Below are 23,697 nucleotides of genomic sequence, written 5' to 3'. Positions count from 1 at the left end.
CAGAATGTGGCCTGGCTGTTTGGGAATAGAGTATCCAGGGCATGGCTGGTTGGCCTGCACACGGAGTAAGTCCACTAAGGAGAGACTGGCAATGGATTGGATAGTAGATTGCCTCAAACCCATGAGCCTCTTTGCTTGCTTAGAGGATGGAAAACAGCAAGCAGGCAGCAACCATTTTGTGTGGGGATTCTTTTCCTGAGCCCTGCGCATGTTGGTGGAGCGCACATAAGCCCGCCCCTCCCCTGGCTCTGTCCCCATTCTGCCCTTTTCCAGGTCCAAAAGTCCTGCACATTGGTGGTTGTGCATCAATTGGACATGCACAAAATGGTTGCTGCCTCTGTGTGTGTGTATATATATATGTGTGTGTGTGTGTGTGATAATAATATTCACTGGTCAGAGGGCCTGGGGCCATGGGTGCCATGCAGTGTGCAAGGCCCTGGCGCCAAAATTTGTGGGTGCCCAGCCCCTTCATGGGGAATTTTGTGGGTGCTCGAGCACCCAGGGTAGAATTATAAATTGGTGCAACAATACACACCCTAGAAAGTACCCGTTGGTCTTTGTCAAAGTAGAAGCTGATGGAAAAGTGTCTTCTGAGAAATCTCTAGCAGAAATCGAATCATGGGGTACTTAAGCAGCATGTGATCATTTCTGTGTGGACGCTACACACAGCTCAGCTAACGTCGATAGGAAGCAATCTCACAGGTCAGGCAACTAATGTAGTCACTTACCATGTCAACTACCCACCTGCAAGCTAGGTAGTTTTCCTGCAGATGTTACTGGAGCGGCATGGGAAGCAGCAATACAAAAGCGGCTCTGATTTTAAAATTTCACATTATTTTTACTGTTTGGTTTTATATACGATTGTCATAAACTGCTCTGATATTTATTTATTTATTTATTTATTTATTTATTTTTGAACAATTATTTCAGTATAAATACTTGATATGGAATAAAATGATCTGATTAATGCCCCACTAGAAAAAGGCAGTCTCTCTGAGCATGCCTCGTGTACATGGCAAGTGTTGTAGGGAAGCCCTGTGCTGTGAATAACTTTGACTTTCTCCTGTCGTGTTCAGGCTGGAAGGTGAGCTGAGCGCAGTGAAGCAGAGGAGAGCTACAGTCCAGAACACCTTGAAAAGCAGCCACAGGGAACCAGTTAAATCCAGCCACCAGGGTATGTCAGCATTTCAGCCGTTCTCTAAGGGGAAATTGCAATACCATTGTGGTGTGACGGGTTGGTTAAGGTGCTCACCTCTCTTCCCCATGGGCCTTCAAGTTGCCCAGTCTCTGCTTGTGCAGGAATCCATAAGGATCAGAGATCCTAGAGAAAGGCTTAACTTACAGGGTGGATGTGGAAGAAGAAGATGAAGAGGAGGCATTTAGGCATAGCAATTATCCCCATGGACAAATGCAAATATCTGCATGCTTTAGTGAATAATACTTGTCATTTCAGTTCCAGTCAGAAGCACCACCGTGGCCCAGGATGAACCCCAAGCCAACCAGTTGCTCCATAAACTGGATAAAGTTGGTGGTAACTTGGACCAAGTCAAGAATGAGATTTTTAGCCGCCTGAGGTCTCCGCTAAACCACAGTGACCCCGTAGAGGACCTTACTCAACGGATCAGAGAGCAGGAGGCAAGTCCCCCTTTTTTTTGGTAAAGTGGCAGGAGGTAAGTTTTGACTGCTCATTTGTGCCTCTGATAAGCCTGTTCATATTCTGAGGGAATGAACGCCTTCACAGGGCAGAGAGGTTTCTACTGCTGTTTTTCTGCCTGTACATTTTATGTCTACTTTGCAAGACTAACTGGGATGGACCCACTGACATTCCTGATAAACTGGGGGGGGGCTCTCTCTCATGCAACACTTGAAGCTGCCTCATTGAAAAGTTCCTATCCTCACCTTCCAACCCCCCTCAATATTTTGGAGAATGAATTTTAGCCTGTCCTTTTTTTTTTTTACGGCTTTCCTCAAAGATGTGGATAAATAACTAAAATATTTGGCTACATCTATGAAGGTTCTGTGGTTAAGAGTTGCTCATGAAATAATTGCCTCAGCATTCCCAGATATGACTGGTGACCTAACTCCATTGGGCTGGAAAAGTCTTAAAGTGGTGCTAGATGCATCATTAAACCTTATAAGCTTATAGGCCATGTAGACACGTCAATCCAATGGCTTCAAATCCACTGGTGGTGTTGAGAGCTATGTCCCTAACTGGTCTCTCTGTAAATGACTCTTGTATTACATTGAATTTCACTGACTGATTAAAAATAAAATCCGCCTTTATATCAGGGAACAGCAAGGAGACTTCAAGTCATAGGAGCAGAAAAGGAAGCTGCCCAGAAGGAGTGTGAGGCCTATCTTTCCAAGAAGCCTGCTGGCACCTCTGCCTCCCAGCTTCCTGTGACACTCAACAACATCAAGAACAAATACAATGATGTTAAGGTGCTCTCCAGGCTCTATGAGGAAAAGTAAGTGACTTCAGCAATATTTTTGGCAGAGAATAGAACTCTGTTGCTGTGTAAACGAGGCAGCAGCTTGCAAAATGTTTCTATGAAATCTTAAATGTTTTCACCTGGACAATATATAGCGCTTTTTTTTTCTTTTTTTTTTGCTTTGGTGTGGTGTTGAAGAAAACAACCTAGAAGTGAAATGTTGTCTTTTGGCATTATAATGTCTCCCCCTCTCCAGAGCCAAAGCAGGCCTGAACCTGGAGAATCAGATAGAGAACACAGACAAGATCATCAGCACCCTTGAGGCCAAGTTATCTCATGATGGCATCATCCCAGCCTCGCCCAATGCACTGCAGGATCGTGCCAATGAACTTCAGGTGAGGGACCTTTGGAATCAGAAGGACATTGGTATAGGGTGGGATAGAACGGAGTATTTCTTTTCTTTCTGTGGGTGCTTCTGGGCCAGTGCTTCCCTTATCCCTAACCACCAGAGAATTTTATCTCCCAGGCTCACTTCCAACTGAGGCTGCAACATTTTCCATTTGCTAAAATCCCAAGTGAAACTATTTATTTGTCCTTTTTTTCCTCTCCACACATTGGTTCCATTGGTTTACAATTAAATTAAATTACAGTACAATACCTGGCTTTTCATTTCTGCTCAGCGCCACACCAGTCTCCTTCCACTTAGCAGAAACAGGCTTGGCACTTCAAGACCAAATGATCGAGGAAAGCAATCAGATTGAGATTTCAGGAGGGGGTTTTTTTAATCCACAGGTTGAAATAAAATTGCTGTTCTGAATGGATGGTCTTTCTTTCACAGAAACTGAAGCGAGATTTGGTGAAACATGAGGACAGCTTGCTGAAGCTGAACCGCAGCCTCAAGGATGCTGAGCACAGCTGCAGTGCAGTGCAGAACAATTTTGAAGAGTACTGCGCTGATCTGCCAAGGCAGAAAAAGGAGGTCCAGCTACTTAATGACCGATATCATGCTGTTGCTGACCAGCTGGATCACCGGTAAGAAGCCAAATCCTCTCCGTTGGTGGGCATGGAAAGTGTTTGTGTGTATCTGGACATCCAGCCTTGTGAGCCAATTTGATTAACAGGCCAGATTTGGAACAGGTGGCTTCCAGTCTCTTTTTGCCCTCGAAGATGATATAAAAACATATAAATATACACCAGGAATAATAAAATTAAAAGTGCAGTACAATACAGTGGTACCTCGGCTTAAGAACTTAATTCGTTCCAGAGGTCCGTTCTTAACCTGAAACTGTTCTTAACCTGAAGCACCACTTTAGCTAAAGGGGCCTCCTGCTGCCGCTGCTGCATAATTTCTGTTCTTATCCTGAAGCAAAGTTCTTAACCTGAGGTACTATTTCTGGGTTAGCGGAGTCTGTAACCTGAAGCATCTGTAACCCTGACACCACTGTACTAAAAAAATGAGCAGAAGACAATAATTTAAAATATCAGGGAGAAAAGGCTTGGGGAAATAAAAACATCTTATGGAGTCATTTGAGAGAGTCCATTGCCAGAGCGTGCCTTTCCTCAGTGGCAACAAATTCCACATTAAAGGGGCCACAACAGTGAAAGCCCTACTGCTGTTGGAGACAAAATGAATAGTAGGAGCTCTACTTACCACGAGGAGGTTCTATGCCATGGAACATAATGGCCAGATGGGGGGGTGTAAGAAGAGAGACATTCTTTCAAGTAGCCAGGTCCCAAGTTGTGTAGAGCTTTATAAACACATAGCAACATCTTGAACCTGTCCCAGTAGCTTATAAGCACTTAGTGCACCAGCTTCAGCAGGTGTCATACATTGGCAATGGTTAGCTCCAGACAGCAATGGTGCAGCAGCATTTTGTACAAACTGCAGCTTCCAAGCCAACCTTAAGGACAGCCCTACATAAAAGTAAAAGGTAAAGGGACCCCTGACCATTAGGTCCAGTCGTGGCTGACTCTGGGGTTGCAGCGCTCATCTCGCTTTACTGGCCAAGGGAGCCGGCGTATAGTTTCTGGGTCATGTGGCCAGCATGACTAAGCCGCTTCTAGCGAACCAGAGCAGTGCATGGAAACGCCGTTTACCTTCCTGCCAGAGAGGTACCTATTTATCTACTTGCACTTTGACGTGCTTTCGAACTGCTAGGTTGGCAGGAGCAGGGACTGAGCAACGGGAGCTCACCCCGTCGCGGGGATTTGAACCGCCGACCATCTGATCGGCAAGTCCTAGGCTCTGTGGTTTAACCCACAGCGCCACCTGCGTAATTACCTGCAGTCATCAAGTCTTGAGGTTACCAGTTCATGGACCACTGTGGCCAAATTATCCCTGTTGAGGAGAAGCTGCAGCTGGTATACCAGTCAAAACAGGGGGCTCTAATGACAAAGATACATCAATGACTACCCCCAACCTAAGAACCTGCTCCTTCAAAGGGAGTGCAAATGGGCAATTTCCTGGAGCTTGGAACCACCCACCCATAGTGCCAGAATTTAGCTTCAGATTACTGGCCCTCATCCAGCCAATCAGTATAGGACTGACATGCCCACTTCTGATCCAGATGTTGCAGAGACATAGAGCTGAGTGTCATCTGTATTCTGAAGATACCGTGTGCCAAATCTCCACAAAACTGCTCCCAGTGGCTTCATTATAGATGCTAAATAGCATTGGGGACAAAATAGTGCCTTGCAGCATGGCTGAGATCAATGAACTAAGGAAGAATGTGGAAAGCTGGTAGCTATTTTGTAGCCACTCTTCCCTCACAGTGGCCAGCCCATCATTTTCTATCCAGTCTCTGGCTGCTGGGTTAAAAGTTATATATATCCCATCTTCCAGAAGCAAAGCCTTGTCTTTCACCAAAAGGAATCAACCTTCCTCTTGTAACTTGACAGAATGCTTCCAGTCAATGAATGAGGCACTTTCTCTTAACCACAGCAGGCACAACCTAAGCTTCTTCTTCTTAATCAGTGTCTCCGTTCTTTGCACAGGGAGAAGACTCTCCGGAACACCAGCCTCACCTACCAACAGTTCCAAAATGCCAATGAGAACCTAATGTTCTGGCTCAACAATGTTCCCAAGTACCAGGTCAAGACCACAGATGGACCCAGCCAGGTCAACTACAAGCTCCAGGCCCAGAAGGTGAGCAGTGTGGTATCTTCACCCAAAGAAAGGTGTTGCAATTTCAAGGTCACAACACCCTCAGAAAGGGAAATGGTGGCTCCTTGAGGCGGCCAATGCTAGGTAGTTCTGCAGTCTTACTGACAGACTGATGTAACCAAACTCACCACAGTGGAGGAAGAGGTAACCCAGCTCACCCACCCACCTAGACTGAAAGCAGGAACTTTCAGGGCAGGAACATTATAATGCTTGTTGTTTATTAAGCACCAGGGAGACCACTGGTGCTTTCTTGTCCTAACTGCCTTTTCCTCCTGCAGAGGCTGGCAGATGAAATCCAGAGTAAAGAATCTGACAAGGATGCTGTGGTCAACTTGTCCCAGAACGTGCAGACTGTCCTCAATGTATGTTTGCAGGGTTTCTTTCTATATGTTTTCCATTTCCTGTTGGGTGAACCAGTCTGATCTTCCTTTGACCACATCCTTTTTTCTTTTAACAACAGGAGTATGAGCTTCAGGCAGGAAAATACCGATCCTCCCTGGACCCTTCTTTGACTGCTTCTTCGGCAAAACGCCTCCGGGTGACACCACTTCAGGAGAGCATCCAAGCACAGGTGAGAGCTTGGGACCCTGGACCCAGATTTCTTTATATAAAATTTCTACCCCTCCTAACCAACTGGTTTACACTCTTGAAGCGGTTTATAAAATCTCAGAACAATTTAAAATCTCAGAAAACAAAGGATTGTGGCACCTTGGCTGTATATACACTACAGGCTTAATATGCAGCTAGGCTGTTCTTTTTCTCAGTTTGGATTGGTTGGGGGGGGGGAGCATCAAAAGCAGTGTATTTCATAGGAAACTACAGGATAAATATTGATTCACAAAGCTAAAAAGAGAAAATTGTCCAGGAGCCCTAATGGCTGATAAGAGGTTTAGAATTGGCTGGTGATTATCTTCTACTTATTCCTGCGATGCAAATTCCTCTATACCTAGACTTTTCTAACACATGTATCATCACAGTGTGTCACATAAAAATAAAATAAAAGAAGGATCAAAGAGTGCCTGTTTGAGTGCAAGTAGAAGAGGGAAGAAGACTGACAAAGCACACTCTTACAGTTTAAAGAGAGCAAGAAATGCTCCCACTGGTAACATTCCCATTCCTGATCTCAGTTAAACAGCAGGCCCCATTTATAGTTTCCATTTAGTGTTGTTTGTTCAGTACTGCAGCCTGGTAGATGTTGACAGCCTTGAACTAGAAGGGAAATGGCAGCAGGACAAAGTGATGTGGTATCTTAAAATAATGCGTTTTGCTCATTCTCTTTAGGAAAAAAACGTGACAAATCTCTTCACGGAGACAGCTGCCCAAAACAAAGAGCAACTCAGCCGGCTGGAATTTGCCAAGAAAGTTATGGACAAGGTATATGTAAATCATATTAGGTTAAATGATAGTGCATAGATAAATAACCATAACTTTCAGTTAGTGCAATTAGCTTCTTCTGGGAGCAAATGAGAAGGAAGATTTCTTGGTGTTTCATACCAAAATCTGCCAGGATACTGCCTTGAGTTGCTGTCATGCTCTACTGCAGGGATGGGGAACCTCAAGCCCAGGGACCGAATGTGGCCTCCAGGAATCTCTGCAGGCCACACCTCTTCTTTAGCCACACCCTTCCTCACCTCTCACCATCACTGCTACACTCCCTCAATGGGTGTGTTTGCCTGTGCAATGTTTTATCTCTGTCTTCCTCTTTATCACACTATTAAACTTGTTCGCTAGATAACTAAAATTTTACCGCCACATATCCATATAGGCAGCAGTGTAAAAGTTTACATTGGGAGTCATTTTGGCTTGTCTTTCTAAAGATTCATTTTCTTCATTTCTGCAGAAGGAAGTAGATGAGACAGTGCACATGATGCATGAGCAGACCCAGCGGTCTGAAAACACAGCTGGGTCCCATAGAGAATCAGAAGCCCTAAAATCTCAGCTGAAAGAGGAACAGAGCAAGAAAGCGAGGGCTCAGCAGCAGCTGGAAGAGCAGAGGAGCAAACTTCTCATGCTGAAGACCCAACGGCCTATTGAAAGAGTGGAGGAGAAAGAAGTGATGGAATACTACAGGGATCCCACTCTGGAGAGTGACCTGTCCAAAATATCTAATCAAATTGAAAATGAAATTAAGAAGAGAAGGGGTCTACAGGCAGATCTTGAGATAATGAACAATAAGGTCCTCCAAATGGAGAAAGATAGTAAGGTTGTGAAAGCCCAGCTGCTTACAAAAGAAATTACTAAGATAGAGAAAGACCCAAGCCTAGATGCTCAAGCAGCCAGACTCCGAGAGGAAATCAGGCACCTCCAGGAGAACTCAACTTCCTCCTCCGAACTTGAACGGCTCAGGAAAGAGCTGCACTTGCTGGAGCAGATGCAGCCAAACATCCGAGAGAAAGTGGTGCTGAAAGAGGTGGTCAAGCTGGAGAAGGACCCAGAAATGCTAAAAGCAGTCAGGACATTGCAAATGCAAATTGACGAAGACAGCTTCAAGAGGAAGTCTCTGGTGGAGACAATTGCTAAACTGAAAAGCAGGACTGAAGAGCTTGAAAAGCTGATTGAAACGGCAGAACCTAAAGTCATTGTGAAGGAGGTAAAGCAAGTGGAGCAAGACCCAGAGCTTCTGAAGGAGGCATCCAAGCTTCAGACTCTCATTGATGAGGAGAGAAGCAAGAACTCGTTGCTAGCAAGCCAACTGATAGAGCTGCAGAGCAAATACAGCACTGTGGAAAAGCAAAAGCCTAAAGTGGAGATTAAAGAAAGAGTCAACGAGATATTTCGTCTTGACCCAGAAACAGAAGAGGAGATAGCACGTTTGAAGAAAGAGCTCCAAGAAGCTTCAAGAAAAAGGTCAAGGGTTGACCAAGAGGTGGAAAGAGCCCTGACTGAGCTCAAAGTCCTTAAGTCTCAGCCTCCTACTGTGGAGTTTAAAGAGGTCATCGAAGAAGTGGTGAAGATGGAAAAGAGTCCGGAGATTCTGAGAGAAATAGACAGGCTGAAACAGCAGCTGAATGACCTTGTGAATACAAATGGCAGGTCCCAAGAACAGCTGATCAGGCTACAGGGAGAGAGAGATGAGTGGAAGAGAGAAAGATCCAAGGTAGAAACCAAGCTGGTTACCAAGGAGGTTGTCCGATATGAGAATGACCCTCTATTGGAGAGAGAAGCTGAACGCCTCCGCCAGGAAGTACGTAATGTATCACAAAAGAGGAGAGCAACCGAAGATGCCATCTATGACCTGCAGAACAAGTACATGCTTCTGGAGAGGAGAAAACCAGAGGAAAAAGTGGTGGTCCAGGAGGTAGTTCTCACTCAGAGAGACCCAAAACTCAGAGATGAGCACAGCAGGCTAAGTAAGAGCTTGGATGATGAAGTGAGCAACCGCCGACGCCTGGAACGTGAAGTCCAGCAGCTTCGAGCTGCGGTGGAAGAGAAAGAGAAGCTGCTTAACTTCCAAGAAGACAGAAACAAAAGGCTAGCCTTGGAAAAGGAAATGCGGCAGATCACCTTGAGGATAAAGGAAATTGAGGAGAGCCCAGCCCCAGTGCAGGAAAAAATAATCACAGAGGAAGTGGTCAAGGTAGAGAAGGATCCTGTTCTCGAGCAGTCCAGCACCAACCTGCGAATTGAACTGGATAACGAAAAGGCTCAAGTATCGAGCCTGCAGAGGGAATGTAAGAAACTTCAGTCCCAGATTGATGTTCTGCAAAAAGCAAAGTCTCAGGAAAAAACCATCTACAAGGAAGTAATCAGAGTAGAAAAGGATAGGGTGCTAGAAAATGAGCGAGCCCGTCTCTGGGATCTGCTAAGCAGAGAGAGAACAGCCCGGCAGAATGCAGAAGAAGATATCAGGCGTCTCAAGGAAAAGATTGAAAGAGCAGAAGGCATGACGAGAACGTGGTCCAAAGAAGAAGCCGATCTCCAAAGAACTCGCAATCTGACAAGGCAAGAAAAAGACAATCTTGAGAATGAATTAAACGAACTAGAAAGGCAGAAGCAACAGAAAATCCTTTTCCTTAGAGAGCAGACCAAGCTCCTGAGCCAAAGGACAGAGAATGACAGACAAAAGAAGATGCAAATTGGTCAAGAGCTTTCTTCCCTTGAAGCAGACATACTTAGAGAGAAGGATCAGATCTATGAAAAAGAGAGGGCTATCCGGGAACTCCAAACCAGAGTTAACAAGGAAGAACTGAACCATGAGACCCAGATGAGAGAAACTAACCTCTCCACAAAGATTTCTATTCTGGACCCAGAGACTGGCAAGGATATGTCACCCTATGAGGCATATAAGAGAGGCATGATAGATCGAAGTCAATATATTCAGCTGCAAGAACTAGAATGTGATTGGGAAGAAATCACAACGCTGGGACCCAAAGGCGATGTTTCTGTGCTCCTTGACAAGAAGAGTGGGAAGCAGTACTCCATTGACGATGCTCTGCGGTTTAGGAGGATCACAAAAGAAGAATACCAGCTCTACAGGGAAGGCAAGATCCCCATCTCTGAGTTTGCTCTGCTGGTAGCAGGAGAAACTAAGCAAAATTCCTCCCTTTCTATTGGTTCAATCATTTCCAAGTCTCCAGTTTCATCCCCTGTTTTCCAGCAAAAGCAGAGCTTCTTCCCTCCTGGCGTGCAGATAACCTTCTGTGATGATACCTTCCCCATTGCCGGTGTGTATGACACTACCTCTGACAACAAGTACAACATAAAGTCTGCACTTAGCAAGAAGCTGGTGGACCCAATGACTGCTCAAAAGCTTCTAGAGGCCCAAGCGGCTACTGGAGGCATTGTTGATCTTATCTCACGTGATCGATACTCTGTCCACAAAGCCATTGATAGAGGGCTGATAGACAATACCTACATGCAAAGGCTGCTGAATGCTCAGAAAGCTTTTACAGGGATTGAAGATCCAGTCACCAAGAGAAGGCTGTCTATAGGAGAGGCAGTCCAGAAAGGGTGGATGACCAAGGACAATGCCTTTCCCTATTTACAGGTCCAACATCTGACTGGAGGGCTAATAGATCCCAAGAAAACTGGCCGTATCCCAGTGCCAGAAGCTTCCCAGGCTGGCATGCTTAGTAGTGATCTGGCCATGATGCTACAAGATGAATCCAGCTATGAAAAGGATCTTGTTGACCCCATCACCAAAGAGAAGATTAATTACAAGGAAGCCATGGCTCGTTGCCGGAAAGATCCTCAAAGTGGGCTCCTTCTCCTTCCAACCACATCTGATGGATACCAGTCATATCAGTTCAGGCACTGAGAAAATAAGAAATCCTCAACAGAGCTCATATACTGTCCACAGATGAACAGAGTGCCTGGCAGTTCTAAATGGCTGTGTGCTATTCTAGATTGCTAGTCTTACTTCATTATAACAAGGCAGCAATGCACCTTTAAGATGCATTTCTGAAGGTAGAAGGGTTCTAATGCAGGAGTTACTGCATAGCAGTGGTTCCCAAACTTCCCCACCCCACCCCATGGACCACTTGAAAAATGTTGAGGGTCTTTGCAGATCTCTTAATGATTTATCTGCCTGTTGTAGCAATTGTGATGTGCTGTGCTAGATGATTTTTCATTGTATTTTTACAGAAATGCTGCAGGCCACCCGAATGAAGCTTATGGACCACTAGTGGTCCAGGGACCAGTTTGGGAACCCCTGCTGTATACTATAGGGAAATAAATGGGATTTTAAAAATAAACAGATATGCTTGGGAAACTTTTACTCTGTGCCTTCATGGCAAGTTTAAAGGGTTGTGTATCAAGGAGCTTTGAGTTAGATGGTTGTCATGCATGCAATAAAAAAGTTAAAAGATTGAACAGGCTCCATTAGTTATCTTTTAAAAAGTTGGGACGGTTCCTGTGTGCACATTAGGATCCTAACCATGAGTAAATCGCAACGGGCTGTGCTAAAGAATGGACCCCATAAAATGAACATTATACAACTATAGAGAACAACAGTGCAGAAGGTTACATGGGGATTCATGGCCAAAGAATACACTTTATCAGAAATCTAATGGTCGGGTCAGAGCAGGACTATGGGCAATAAAAGGCAAGCAAGACTGATGTACTACACACAGAGAACATTTCATTCCCTTGATAACCATGAGGGCTGGAGCTCAAAATGGCAAAAGGGGTTCTAGATTCTTTCTGTATACCATGCATTCAATATAAGCAAAAATGATCGCGGTGTAAAAGATTTTCCCATCATAGGCACTCTTGTCAGTAAGGACATTTGAGAACCAGCAAGTTACATTAAAAGATTTATCAAAACATTTTTTTTTATTTAGTGCATACAGAAACTTCTTCAATAATATTAACAGTTAATGATAAAAATGACTTAAAACATCAATAACAAGATTTTTTTAAAAAAATAACCCCATAACTAGGCAGTGGCTTTGTTTCAGAGCAGGCAGAAGTAGGGGACAAGTTCACTGGTTTCCCTCCAGAGCAGATTTTCAGGAAGCACACAGGAGATTGCAGGCAAAAGAGGAGATCAGTGGACATTATCTCTCCCTGCCCTTCTATCAGCAGGAGCAATCCATGAGCAGAACCCTGCTTGCAGGATCCAACCCCCATGTATTCGGCCAAGATCAGTAACTGGAGTCTATCAAATATTTATTCTTTAGCATCCTGCTCTATCTAGCTTATTCAGTGACTCTCTTGGCACATTGATGATCAAAGACTTTCACATTCTAATTAAATTAGAAATGAAAACTTGAAGGGCCCGACAGCTGCTCCAAGATTAAGAAGCCCATTCTTTAATGTGAACTGTGTTTGGACCAAGTTTTTGTCCTTTCTTGAGGGAAAAGGTAAACAAGTATGCTGATAAAGGATACAAAAAGAAACTAAAATCTGTTGTATTTCTGGGTGGTCTCATGATGTCTGGTTCTCCCACAATTTCCTCTTGAGCATGGATAGTGTGAATGCCAGCAAAAAGCTCCCATATTAATTACAGGGAGAATCAAATGACATGATATCCCCTGTCCACTGCATTGTCTGCAGGCTGTGCTGGCAGTGCCTAAGTTACTATAACCAATTTCTCTGAAATGCAATACTGAACTACAGCAAAGATAGAATAATATGTGGTTGCTAGATTAGGATTGAATTCAAATACATAGCAATCCTAAAATTTCAAATCATATTTTGCCCCATCAAATGCTTAGAGTGCCAAGTTTGTTTTCAAAGAACACAAGAGGCTGCCTTCTATTTAGAACAGTCAAAATCTATATGAATATAGCATTAACCCCACTAAAAGGCTGAGAACTTCTAAACCAGAATGAACAAGTTTCATCCTCTATAGCCATTCCAATTCCAAGCATAAGAGGCTCAGTTATTAGGAAGGGTTAATCCAGGGAACTATTGTCAGGGAAGCACACTGCAGATTTGCCTCCTTCTCATGGGCCATACCTCTCTACTACACGTTGCTCTCTGGCATCTCGTGATGGAGTCTGCCAGAAATATTGGTGGGTCAAAGCAGCTTTGGCTGAGATGCGTCTGTTGGGATCATACAGTAATAGTTGCTGCAATTAAAAGGGGGGGACACAGAAATATCTCTCTTAATGGATTGATACTATGCCTATCATCCCAAAGTCAATACTAATTTTCTATTCCCAAGTATAGGCTTTGCATGCAATGGTAATGTCATGATCAAAATGGCAGAAATCACAAATCCCTATATTACCAAATATCTATATTACCAAATACACTTGGGGGTTAAGACTAAATCTCAGATTGAGGCTCTTGGCTGAAATTCTGGTTTACAACATCCCTGCCCCAAGGTTGTTTTAAAAACAAAACCCTTCATTCCAGCCTCTTTCTTACCATCAGCAAGTCTCGTCCGTCTCGGTCCAAGTTTGGAATTAACACCTTCATGTCTTTTCTCGGCCATTTTGGGAAATTCCCTTTGTAGTCCGGAAGTTGAGTCACCCCCGGCCACGATGATTCAGTAGGTGTACCGAGAGTGCGGAAAATACGGAAAAGCTGATCGATTTCGGAGTCCCCAGGAAATAAGGCTTTTCTGGTTACCTGGAGAAAGAAAAAGGATGTCTTACTCATCTATCTTTCCATAGGCACCCCTATTCTTTATCCAAGTGAAGTCCCAGGGAGAAGGAACAGAAATAAATAAATACTTTTTAATACAAGCCACCTGGTGCTGAAGGAGAAAGGAGAAATATACTGAACACCACACCAGATCCCCAGAAAATCATAGTGTAGATCAGGGGGGAGACTTCAAGCTTGTTGGATCTCCTTTGTTTTGTACTAGAATCCCAAGATCTACCAACCAGAGCTAGGTGCAAAGACATACAGTAAACTAAAGGAAGTTCAACATGATAATATAGAACATGAAATCTAATGTTGATCCCATGCCCTATATTACAAACTTGAACTTCATTTGAACTTCAGTCATGTTTTATTCTGCTGAGAGCTCAGGATAGAAAGACAACAAGGACAGCTATGGGGGTGGAAATCTACATAAAAACCTGAGATGTATTAATATGAAACTTTTAAAATAAAAATTGGTTTAATTGATCTTTGCAAAAGCAATTGACGTGGCTTTTCAGTATGAGCCATATGGTAGGCAAGGCTGAAGGAAGAGCCTAAATGCTTAAACCTTTGCGGTTTTCAAATGTTGTAAACAGTATTAGGATAAGGGCTGCATGTCCTTTAATCGAGTGCCATGTCATCTTCATCACTTTCTTCCTATACAGCAGCAGCCTCTAGTGGCTGCTGCCACATTGCACATCTTTCTCATAGCAAGGTGTTTTTCAGGAGAAGTCAGCTAGTGTGTGTAAAAGAGGTTGAAAACTAAGGGAACGCATTGCTGATCTACCACTGATAGATCTGCTCTGATAGGAACTTAGGGAACAGCCTTATACAAGATTGTTGGTCCATCTAGCTCAGCACTGTTGACACTGACTGAAAGCGGCTCTCCAAGCCCTACCTGGAAGCACCAGGGACTGAACCTAGGATCTTTCTGCATGCTAGGTATATGCTCTGTCACTGAGCTGCAAGCCTTCCCCATGAGCCACAGTTCTTCTTTTCCTTATGCAGAAAGCTAGCCGCATGCAACTGGCTAAAGTTCAATCAGATACTGTACTTCCAGATGGGGGCTTAATGTTGTGAATGGAGAAATCTGAGTTAAGATGCCAGCCCATATCTTTTTAAAGCAACTGACGACAATAATGTTATGTAGGCTTTGCAATAAAATAAAATAAAAATGCATGCATAAGGAATATACATCCCTCTGGAAGCATCCTCACAGAATTGAGAGATAAATTTACCAAACCAAAATGGAAGCTACATTCCACATAATTTTTCTTAACTGCAGACTACCTGCCATGGTCACAACCTTCCTCCTCAATACAGCAGCAGCATGAGCCTCACTATGCAATATATCTTATTTATTTGAAAGATACAGCACCCCTCAGTGCAGCTTTCAGAGCAGTGTACAAAAACCAGGTATAATGCTCAAATAAAATAAAACATTTTTAAATGGATAAAAAATTGAAAGTATGTTTCTCCTTTACTCTGCTGTGATCAGGAAGCATGTATCTAAACAGAATCAGATGACCACAGGAACAGCAGCAACAATCAATGCACATTTTCATGCTCATTGCAGGTTTTAACAATATCAGAGAAGGAAGTCTTATCAAAGACTCTTGAAATTTTAAAAAGGTGGTGGCAAGAATAACACATTTTGAACACTAAACTTGGTTCTGCCACACAGTAGAATTAGGAAAAAAATAGGAGCACATTGATTACATGATTTGCAGTTTCTTTTTTGCATATTTGTAATGTTAAGAGTATACATAAACTCAGTATCACTGATTTTTATGTCATCCAGATGACACAGTGCACCAACTGCTTCTCTTGCAAAAATGCAAGTATTGATTTGAGCTTCAATACTGATTTCTGGGCTAAGAGCTCAGATTACAAATTCTCTTCAGAGAGAGTGTGTGTGAGACAAAGACAAGGGGAGCTAGGTAGCTATAAATACAAACAAGGCACACATTACCACATAAAATTTTCATAAGAAATTAACATTTTTGTGCGTCTAAAACACAGTGCACTTTACTTTTGAATAAAAAAAAATGAAGTCTATTACCATTTCTGCAAATATGCAGCCAATGCTCCAGATATCCACAGCTGTTGAGTAGAATTTACAACCTAGTAAAATTTCAGGAGCCCGATACCATAAGGTTACAACCTAGAAGGAACCACATGGAAAGCTCGAGTTCAATTTATGCTTTTTATGTATTCAAATGCCTTCCCACCCTCAGTTAAAAAACTTTTATGATTGAGCCCATAAACTTTTACGATCCAGTCTTTTGCAAGAAATTGTTCTCACTCGGATGAATTCCACTAGACTGCAGCATGGCCTCTTGAATGCCAGTCAGAAAAGCAGGTGTTGCTATCCCTCCACTCACTCTCCTCCCCAACCTGCTATGAGACAAAACTAGAGTCCCACTTGTTCTTTGCTATAGCATGTGGGAGAGGAAGCTGGACAAAGGGAACTGATGGAGCTATGAGCTCGGAAGCAAGATGGCTGCATCCTCTTTTTCTGTCTCAGCGCATTTAAGAATCTAAATTCCTGGAGAGAAACCATGTTAGTCTGAGGTAGTAAAAACATACCTTCAAAATGTATAATGGCATGAACTTTTAATCTGCAGAATCTTGACCCAGAACATTAAAGGTATGGACAGTCTTTAGGTTAAGGTCTGCCAATTGCAGTTTCAATCCATTCTTTGCATAAGACTGGGTATCATAATAGCTCATTTCATGGCTACTTTTCTTCTCACTTCACATCAAATAACATAGCCAGAGCAGCACCCGGAGGGGGTCTCATGCATATTTCAGTGTTTCAAAGGCAGGAAAATTCTACCATTGTGGAGCATCACAGCAGCACTCTGATGGTGCAAAATCTGCCTCAAAAATTGTGTTTACACAAACACACACACAGGAAACCTTCTTGCCTACTAACAGCACTTAGAAAGAGAAGGAAGAGATGATGACGAACATTACCTCATGAGTGTAAGTACGCAGTGGAACACCAAAGGCTCTTGCTAGGCCAAAATCAGCTAGTTTGATGGCTCCCATTTCGTTTATAAGTAAGTTCTGGGGCTTCAGATCTCTGTGGATGACTCTGTGGGAGTGACAGAAGCTTACACCTTGTAGCAGTTGATAAAGGTAGCTCTAGGGAGAAGCAAAGGTTTCAGAGATTAGTAAAAACAAACAAGCAAGCATTTTAAATGCATTATAACACTGTGACACCAGATGGTGCTGTAGAATTCCGTGTTTCAGCAACATGATTTCCCATTACAGTACGAGGTTTACAATGTGTTTTCCTGAAACTTTTTTTTTTTTATGTGGCAAGATCCAGTGTAGGCAGAAATAAACCATGGACAGCTGGTACATAATATGCCATAGTTCAACATCTCAAACAATTGCTTGCTTGCAAACAGGTTCCACGTACGTTGTTAATATATTTCTTTGAGAACAGCAGTGTGACCAGATAAGAAACTTTCCACACTCCTTGTTAGGGTAGCCAGTTTGTTTCCTGTCAGGGTCCTATGTCTTTTTTAAATGACAGGAAGAACACAAGGAGAAAATTCAACAGTTAAAGCTCTCCTACCCCAGCCTTTGCCTGATTTGTTGTCTGTCACAGTTTTTAAAGGCACTATCAGATAGAAAGAAAGTTAAAATCTTACAGGCCCTTCTGCAATGTGAATGGCTTTTCAATGCTTCAAGGTCTAACACACAGTGGTAGCTAACCTGCAGCCTGTCACATATTGCTGAACTACAACTCCCATAATCCCTGATAACTGATAATGCTGTCTGAGGCTGATGGGAGTTGAAATTCAAGAACATATTTCCTGTAAGTGACTGTGCGTATGTTTGGATAAACTTCTACCTTGACCAAACTTAAAGGCAGCTCCCCTGTACGGGATGAGTCCATGTACTTCTTAAGGTCCTGATTCAGATATTCAAAGACTAGATAGAGTTTCTTCTGACTGTGAACCACATCGAGAAGCCTGGAATAAAAATTGAATTCAGTGACTGAACATCTGGGTTTGGAAGAACTAATGCCCCTGCAGAACAAATGCATCCACCACTCCGACACACACACAAAACACACACCCTCCTTTTTTTGGCACAACAGAAGGAGAGTCGGTGTGGCACAGTAGTTAGGAAGCTGGACTAAGACTGGGGAGACTCAGGATCAACTCCTCAATCAGTCATGAAGCAAATTTGGGCTTTGTCTCTCAGCCTAACCTACACCATATGGTTGTTGTAAGAGTAATGGTAAGAGAGCAGTAGCAGCTCCATTGTTCTCCCGGCTTCCCAGTGCTGTGAGTTGCTGTCATTTACCAAGAGGGAGAGGGGTGAAGCAGCAACTCACTTGAGAAGCCAGGAGAGCAACAGAGACCCATCTCCACCATCCCATAAGCCACTACTAAGAAGAGAGAGACAGAACCATGTATGCCACTCTGAGCTCCTTGGAAGAAGGATGGGATAAAAATGTAATACACAAAGCAAGAAGACAAGCCATTGAGTGAAGGTGCTTGCTTGCAAAACTGCATTCTCTAGAAGCTGCGAACAGATGTCTTGCCTAAATGCTGGCTGTGGCAATGCTATTTAAATTAAACTTCCTCGGCACCGAGACTCCCTTGTTGCAGTTTCGTGTTTATTTATCCCTCATTCTCTCCTGTGCTGCTCTGCAAAGAACAGCAAAGGTGCAACAAAAGACTATGAGGAACAAATTAACATTATCTGTTTTCAGATACCTGTATGCCTGCATGTTATTCAAAACAGCAAGGCAGCATACTACTAATGAGCAGGTTTACTACTGTAACTATGCTACTTTGCCTCTTAAAATGTACTTGCATGAATAGTTACTTGTAGATATGCTAGCAGACAATGTCTCTCACTCCAAGTGTCACTCTAACCTAGCCCCTGGTCCCTATGATAATGACAATGGCCTCAAGCCAGGATTATTGCCCCAGGAGGACTTATGACCAGCTCCTCAACAATCAGACTCCAAACCTGTGAGTGGCAGCTCAAGAGTATTTTGATAGCCACCCCAAGGCTGTTTTAGTCTCCTCAAGGTGTCTCCTGGAAAAGTTCCAAGAAAGTTGGCATAGGATTTGCAGTCTGAATTAAAAATAGCCTTATCTATTCCATGTTTCTATTAATCTAAGCAATGCTGTTATAGGTTATAGATGAGAACAGCTCACATCTCTAAAAGCAGCAGAAATATGAGACGACTAGACCCTTACTGAACTAGAAGCATGGGAACCCCCTACAAAAATTTATAATTTGGCAAAATATTTGGACTTTATGATATGTATTGGTATAATTTGGAATAATCAATGTGATATAATTGGATTGTTAAATGGAAAACTTAATAAAAATTATTTTTTTTTAAAGAGAACAGCTCACATCTACATAGATACAAAATCTAGACTTTTCCTTACCTCACTATGTTTGGATGTTTCAATTCTTTCAGCAGGGAGATTTCTCGAATTGCTGTACTGGGAACTCCTTCCGTCTCCCTGTGAAGAAAGGGATTTGGTATCAAACAATCCAATTCTTTCTGCTTTACTGGGCATCAGTGATTATTTCCACTCACATATCTTCTCTAGGAGAATGTTCATAGAGCTTGTCAGCCAAAGCAGGGAGGGAAAAGGGTGTCCCATCAATCACAAAAAAGAGAAAATGTGGAAAACTACACAGGTATAAGGTTAATATTTTAGCAACAGCAAGCATAACATATGTGAACAAGTAAGGAATAAGATAAGATAATCTCAGTGCATTCTGAGTAAGGCTCTTCTACAAAGGTTGAACTACAACTTCTAAAATATAAAATTAAGGAGATGGCTTTTCTCCTCAAAGACTATAAGTCTTTTCTCCACCCCCTTCAATTCTGATCGTTGCTTCAATAAGAAAAGCATATCTGCACAAAATTTTAAAAGGGACAGATACATTCTCCATTGTCTCCATTGTCATATTTAATGGCTAAATCAGCCATCAGTCTCCATGCTTAAGGTGCTTGCAATTCTACTGTTACAGTAAGTATACTTTACATTAACAGCTGGACCCTATTTGGAACTGACTCTTATGTGAATAAATTCTGCCCATGGTTTTCCGCATGATATCTCTCAAATTCCACAATTTGCAATGTATTAAAATTCAAAACATAAATGCTATCAGAAAACCATTTCATGAGTTTTAAGAGTAGCCAATTCAGGGGAAAGTTAGTGAACTAGGTACTTACGAATCTAGGCGGATCTTCTTCAAAGCAACTAGCTGGCCTGTCTGTTTGTTTTTGGCTTTATATACTACCCCATAGGTGCCCTCTCCAATCTTTTCTACCTTTTGGAAGACATCTTGGAACGCATCCATTTTCTGTCTTCTTACTTGCTGCTGTAACATTTGATCAGACAGTTAGGAGTAGTACTATCTGGTCATCTCTATACATCATAGCATTTTGCATGTTTCCATTCTTCCATTCACCCTACCCCTGAAAAGTAATAATAATCCATTTAAACAAATAAGCATAATGCTTAAATAACATCTTTAATAATCCCTTTCAAATGGACTACTCTCATATTCTCCAATACATTAACCTACTTAAGTTAATTGAAGGTGTATGGCGATTACAATGACATTTACTGTTCCCTTTGTGCTGTGACAGCCCAGCCCCAGGGCCAAGAAGCACAATATGCATCCCCACATAATGGATGATGCCTTATTGGGATCCTGCCTTTCCTTCAAGGAGTTCAGGGTGGTATTTTGGGCTCACAACACCGTCCTATGAAGCAGATGAGCCTCAAAGGGTGTTTCGTTTCATAGCGAAAGATGTGCCCCTGACTTTCCCAGTCAAACTTTATCAACTACACCCCACAGGCCTTGTTTGTTTGCCTCAGGTGCAAAATTAAGTACAGGTTTTTTTATGAGTGGAGCAGAAAACGTAGGCAAATGGCACATTTTTCACTCTCTCCCCTATGGAGCAGATTGGCAATAGAGCCAGGACAGGCAAGAGGAAGGGATTCTTTACACAATGCATAATTGCATTATGGGATCCACAGCCACAATGTTTTCTAGGGTAACTGCAGATATAGGGAATATTCTTGTCCCTCCAACAAGGTTAATCAAAATATTTCTTGACTTAAGGGGGTGTGTGTTGGGAATATTCTGAATAAGAATCCTTCTTTACATGCGATGTTCAAGAACACGGCATTGTTAAATGGAAGAGACTTACTGCACGTTGTCATATTTGAGGAAGGCCTTGGGCCCAGGCCTGCCCTGACACCCAAGGAACTACTCACTAAGCCACCCCCGTTCCCACGCGAGTCACAAATTACTAATGTGATCATCTAATGGGAAAATTAAAGCTCTCGACTCCTCAGAATGCTTCCCACCTGCTCATCTAGTCTTCCATTTGCCTCCATACCCTCCTTCCTACCGAACTACAGTGTTTCCAAGGGGTCAAAATTCACCTCACACCACCACTAAAGTGGCTTTTGCCCACTAGAGGGAGATGTTCAAATGCAAAAATGCAAATGTTACCAAATATAAGAAAACACACAGAGATCTCTCTTTTGGTGCTGTTTGACTAGTATACTCACAGTTTCTGCATCCCTTCCAACAGGGATATATTGTAGGAAGTTGACAGGAGCAATAACTGCAGGCTAGACTTTAGCCCTGCTTTTAAAATTTCTTGCAAGGGGGAAATGATCAAAATTACTTAATTTGGGCAAGTTTTTCTTTGCTCACAGGCTATCTTTTCTTCAGAGACTTGGTGATAGCACCGAAGCACTCGTGAGCCCCAGAGGACTTCTGTTATGAAGTGAGACTAACAGATGCAAATATCAAATACAGTAAATAAATAATATTTGGATATTCAAAGAACGCAAGGAAGGATAAAGTGGGCACGCAGCAGCCCTGCAGCCCAAATTCCCATCCCTGCTGGCTCCACCCCAACTTTTGCACATCAAAACCAGTATTATGATAGGATACTTCATGGGTTCAGCCTCTCATGCTTGGAAACCATGTGTATCAGGGTTCCCAATTGTGAGGAAGATTCTAAGTATATCCAGCCAAACACATTCAAAATCCCCCTTCAGACTTTCCTGTCCAACATTCAAAGTTCAGGAGAGGAGCTAGTGGGGTTGTTGACATTGGGGGAAAGGCTGGCATTCACTACCCTGAAACACTTTATTCTCCTTTGCCAGTGGCAAGCTAACCTGTGGTCTTTCACAGGTTAGTTGTATTATAACTCCCATAATTCATGGACTATAACTCCCATACTTCCTGACCATTGGCCATGCTGGCTGGGGCTGATGGAAAGAAGACCCCAACAAGACCTGGAAGGCCACAGTGGTCAATCATCCTCAGCCTTTGCATTCTCTGAAACCTTAATATGGCTGTGGTGTCTAGCCAAACAGATTCTGCTAGTTTTAGTTAGGCAGTATTTAGAGCTAGAAAAAGTATGTAACCATTCAAGTATAGGATGAATAACACATTTCTCCTACCTCACCCCCAGCCTTTAAACAATGTTAAAGTCTTGCAATTATTATCAATATGCAAACAAATATGCTTATCCACATATGGAGAAGCACCATTTTACACTTACAAAAAAGTTGCGATCCTCATCATTTCAAGAACATGTCTTAATTTTTAATTTGGGATGGTGGTGGTCTGTTTCTGACACTACAGTGAACATGGTGGTTAAGGTCATTGCACAGAGCGAACAGTTTGATGCCGAGTTCTCAAAAGTGTGTTAACTAGGAAGAAATGGCACATGGGTGGATTTTTAATATCTCTTCAACACATTTAGGCATGGCACTTCTTACCAGCACCAGTGATTGTGAGTTCAGTATTCATCTGAGTTAGGAGAAAGTCAGGACTATTTTGTAGAAGGCAAATGTGTGTTATCTTCATATGAGATATCAGTATGGGCACTCTGCTAAAGGTCAGTCTCTGCTCCTTTCTCTGACAGGTTTTATTTCACAAGAAGATGACTCCCACATTAGAACCCCTCCCATAGATCTTAACAGCTGAGATTGATACAAACATAATTAGAACATAGAAACATTTATTGTTTCTATGAATTCTAAAGCAGAAATTAACTTTGATCATTAACTCTTTGGAGTAGAAATCTCAGTCAAGAACCATGCAAAGTGCCGTAACTATAGGGGTGGGGACACACCTCATTTTCAATACAGTATAAATCTCAGTTAAGCACGATAATGGCTATGACACAATTTTCAGTAATCTAGTATTAAGGTGAAGCCATAATGGACGTTTAAGAATCTGAGCTCCCATTAGGTAATATAGAAATATAACCTGTCATGATTTTGTAATACAGTGGTACCTCGGGTTACATACGCTTCAGGTTACATATGCTTCAGGTTACAGACTCCGCTAACCCAGAAATAGTACCTCGGGTTAAGAACTTTGCTTCAGGATGAGAACAGAAATCATGCTCCAGCGGCGCGGCGGCAGCAGGCGGCCCCATTAGCTAAAGTGGTGCTTCAGGTTATGAACAGTTTCAGGTTAAGTACGGACCTCCAGAACGAATTAAGTACTTAACCAGAGGTACCACTGTATTAATATCTTGCAGTATTGTAATATTTCTCTCTGGTGGAGAAAGGATCCAGAAAAGCCCTCAACAGATATTAATCAACATCAATTCAGTGTCTCTCCCCACCCCCCACCCCCCACCCCAGTAGAGGTGCAAAACTTTGTTGCTGCTGAGGACTGCATTCCCTCAGGGTAAGTTGACCAATGGCAGGACCAAATGTGGACATAGCCACCTGTTTTCTCTCTCTTTCTGCCATCCCTTCTCTTTCTCACTCTTTCTCTCTCTCCTTCTTCCCTGTCCAGCCAGCTGCTGTAGGAAGTACAGATCACTCTTGCTGGAGGTCTAAGCTGTTTCATAGCAGAGGGATTTTGATAGTAGGCTAAGGGTTGCATATAATAAGGCTGAGTGCTACAGGTTGTCAGGAAGCACACAAATAAATAGCCCAGTAAGTACTAGTCAATCTAGGAATGCTGCTAACCAACCAGTTTTCTCACAGTATCCATAAAGCCTGGGACTTGAAG

At 42.7% G+C, this 23,697-nt stretch overlaps 2 protein-coding genes across 12 annotated transcripts in view; one reads left to right on the top strand and one right to left on the bottom strand.

Annotated features, from left to right (window-relative positions):
- EVPL (envoplakin) overlaps window positions 1-11,406 on the top strand; it is a 47,686-nt gene extending 36,280 nt beyond the window's left edge. For both annotated transcript variants that reach the window (XM_081897350.1, XM_081897351.1), the window contains exons 15-24: window positions 1,077-1,174; window positions 1,454-1,635; window positions 2,290-2,468; window positions 2,689-2,827; window positions 3,271-3,464; window positions 5,427-5,577; window positions 5,874-5,957; window positions 6,056-6,166; window positions 6,877-6,969; window positions 7,436-11,406. In XM_081897350.1, the coding sequence (XP_081753476.1) occupies window positions 1,077-1,174; window positions 1,454-1,635; window positions 2,290-2,468; window positions 2,689-2,827; window positions 3,271-3,464; window positions 5,427-5,577; window positions 5,874-5,957; window positions 6,056-6,166; window positions 6,877-6,969; window positions 7,436-10,852 (4,648 nt within the window). In that variant the 3' untranslated portion in view covers window positions 10,853-11,406. The remainder of the gene's footprint in view (window positions 1-1,076; window positions 1,175-1,453; window positions 1,636-2,289; window positions 2,469-2,688; window positions 2,828-3,270; window positions 3,465-5,426; window positions 5,578-5,873; window positions 5,958-6,055; window positions 6,167-6,876; window positions 6,970-7,435) is intronic.
- Window positions 11,407-11,836: 430 nt separating this feature from the next.
- Window positions 11,837-23,645, bottom strand: CDK3 (cyclin dependent kinase 3). Of its 10 annotated transcripts, none has more exons than XM_081898041.1 (8): window positions 21,219-21,789; window positions 19,865-20,013; window positions 19,065-19,142; window positions 17,501-17,621; window positions 16,612-16,782; window positions 15,695-15,796; window positions 13,411-13,614; window positions 11,837-13,109 (listed from the first exon to the last, which is right to left on the bottom strand). In XM_081898041.1, exons 2-8 carry the CDS (start codon window positions 19,990-19,992, stop codon window positions 12,984-12,986), a joined length of 930 nt encoding a protein of 309 aa, XP_081754167.1. In that variant the 5' UTR covers window positions 19,993-20,013; window positions 21,219-21,789; the 3' UTR covers window positions 11,837-12,983. The 10 variants fall into 10 exon arrangements, with proteins under 10 accessions (XP_081754167.1, XP_081754169.1, XP_081754163.1 ...); XM_081898043.1 differs by having other exon boundaries at window positions 19,865-20,010; XM_081898037.1 differs by lacking the exon at window positions 21,219-21,789 and adding an exon at window positions 21,012-21,164 and having other exon boundaries at window positions 19,865-20,010.
- Window positions 23,646-23,697: the final 52 nt, after the last annotated feature.

The sequence above is a fragment of the Podarcis melisellensis genome, assembly GCF_964234715.1.
Source record: "Podarcis melisellensis genome assembly, chromosome: 2".
NCBI classification, from domain to species: Eukaryota; Metazoa; Chordata; class Lepidosauria; order Squamata; family Lacertidae; genus Podarcis; species Podarcis melisellensis.
The sequence above is the reverse complement of the archived record's forward strand: the minus strand, read 5'-3'. Positions and strand labels throughout refer to the sequence as shown.

What these genes read in the sequence shown, in the direction of transcription:
- CDK3 (XM_081898035.1), bottom strand. Translation starts at nt 21,041, where the DNA reads ATGGAGGCAAATGGAAGACTAGATGAGCAG. An exon ending in TGCCTTTAAGTTTGGTCAAG is followed by an intron (nt 16,783 to 17,500) that starts GTAGAAGTTTAT and finishes GCTTCTCCCTAG; the next exon opens with AGCTACCTTTATCAACTGCT. An exon ending in TGCGTACTTACACTCATGAG is followed by an intron (nt 15,797 to 16,611) that starts GTAATGTTCGTC and finishes GGTTCCTTCTAG; the next exon opens with GTTGTAACCTTATGGTATCG.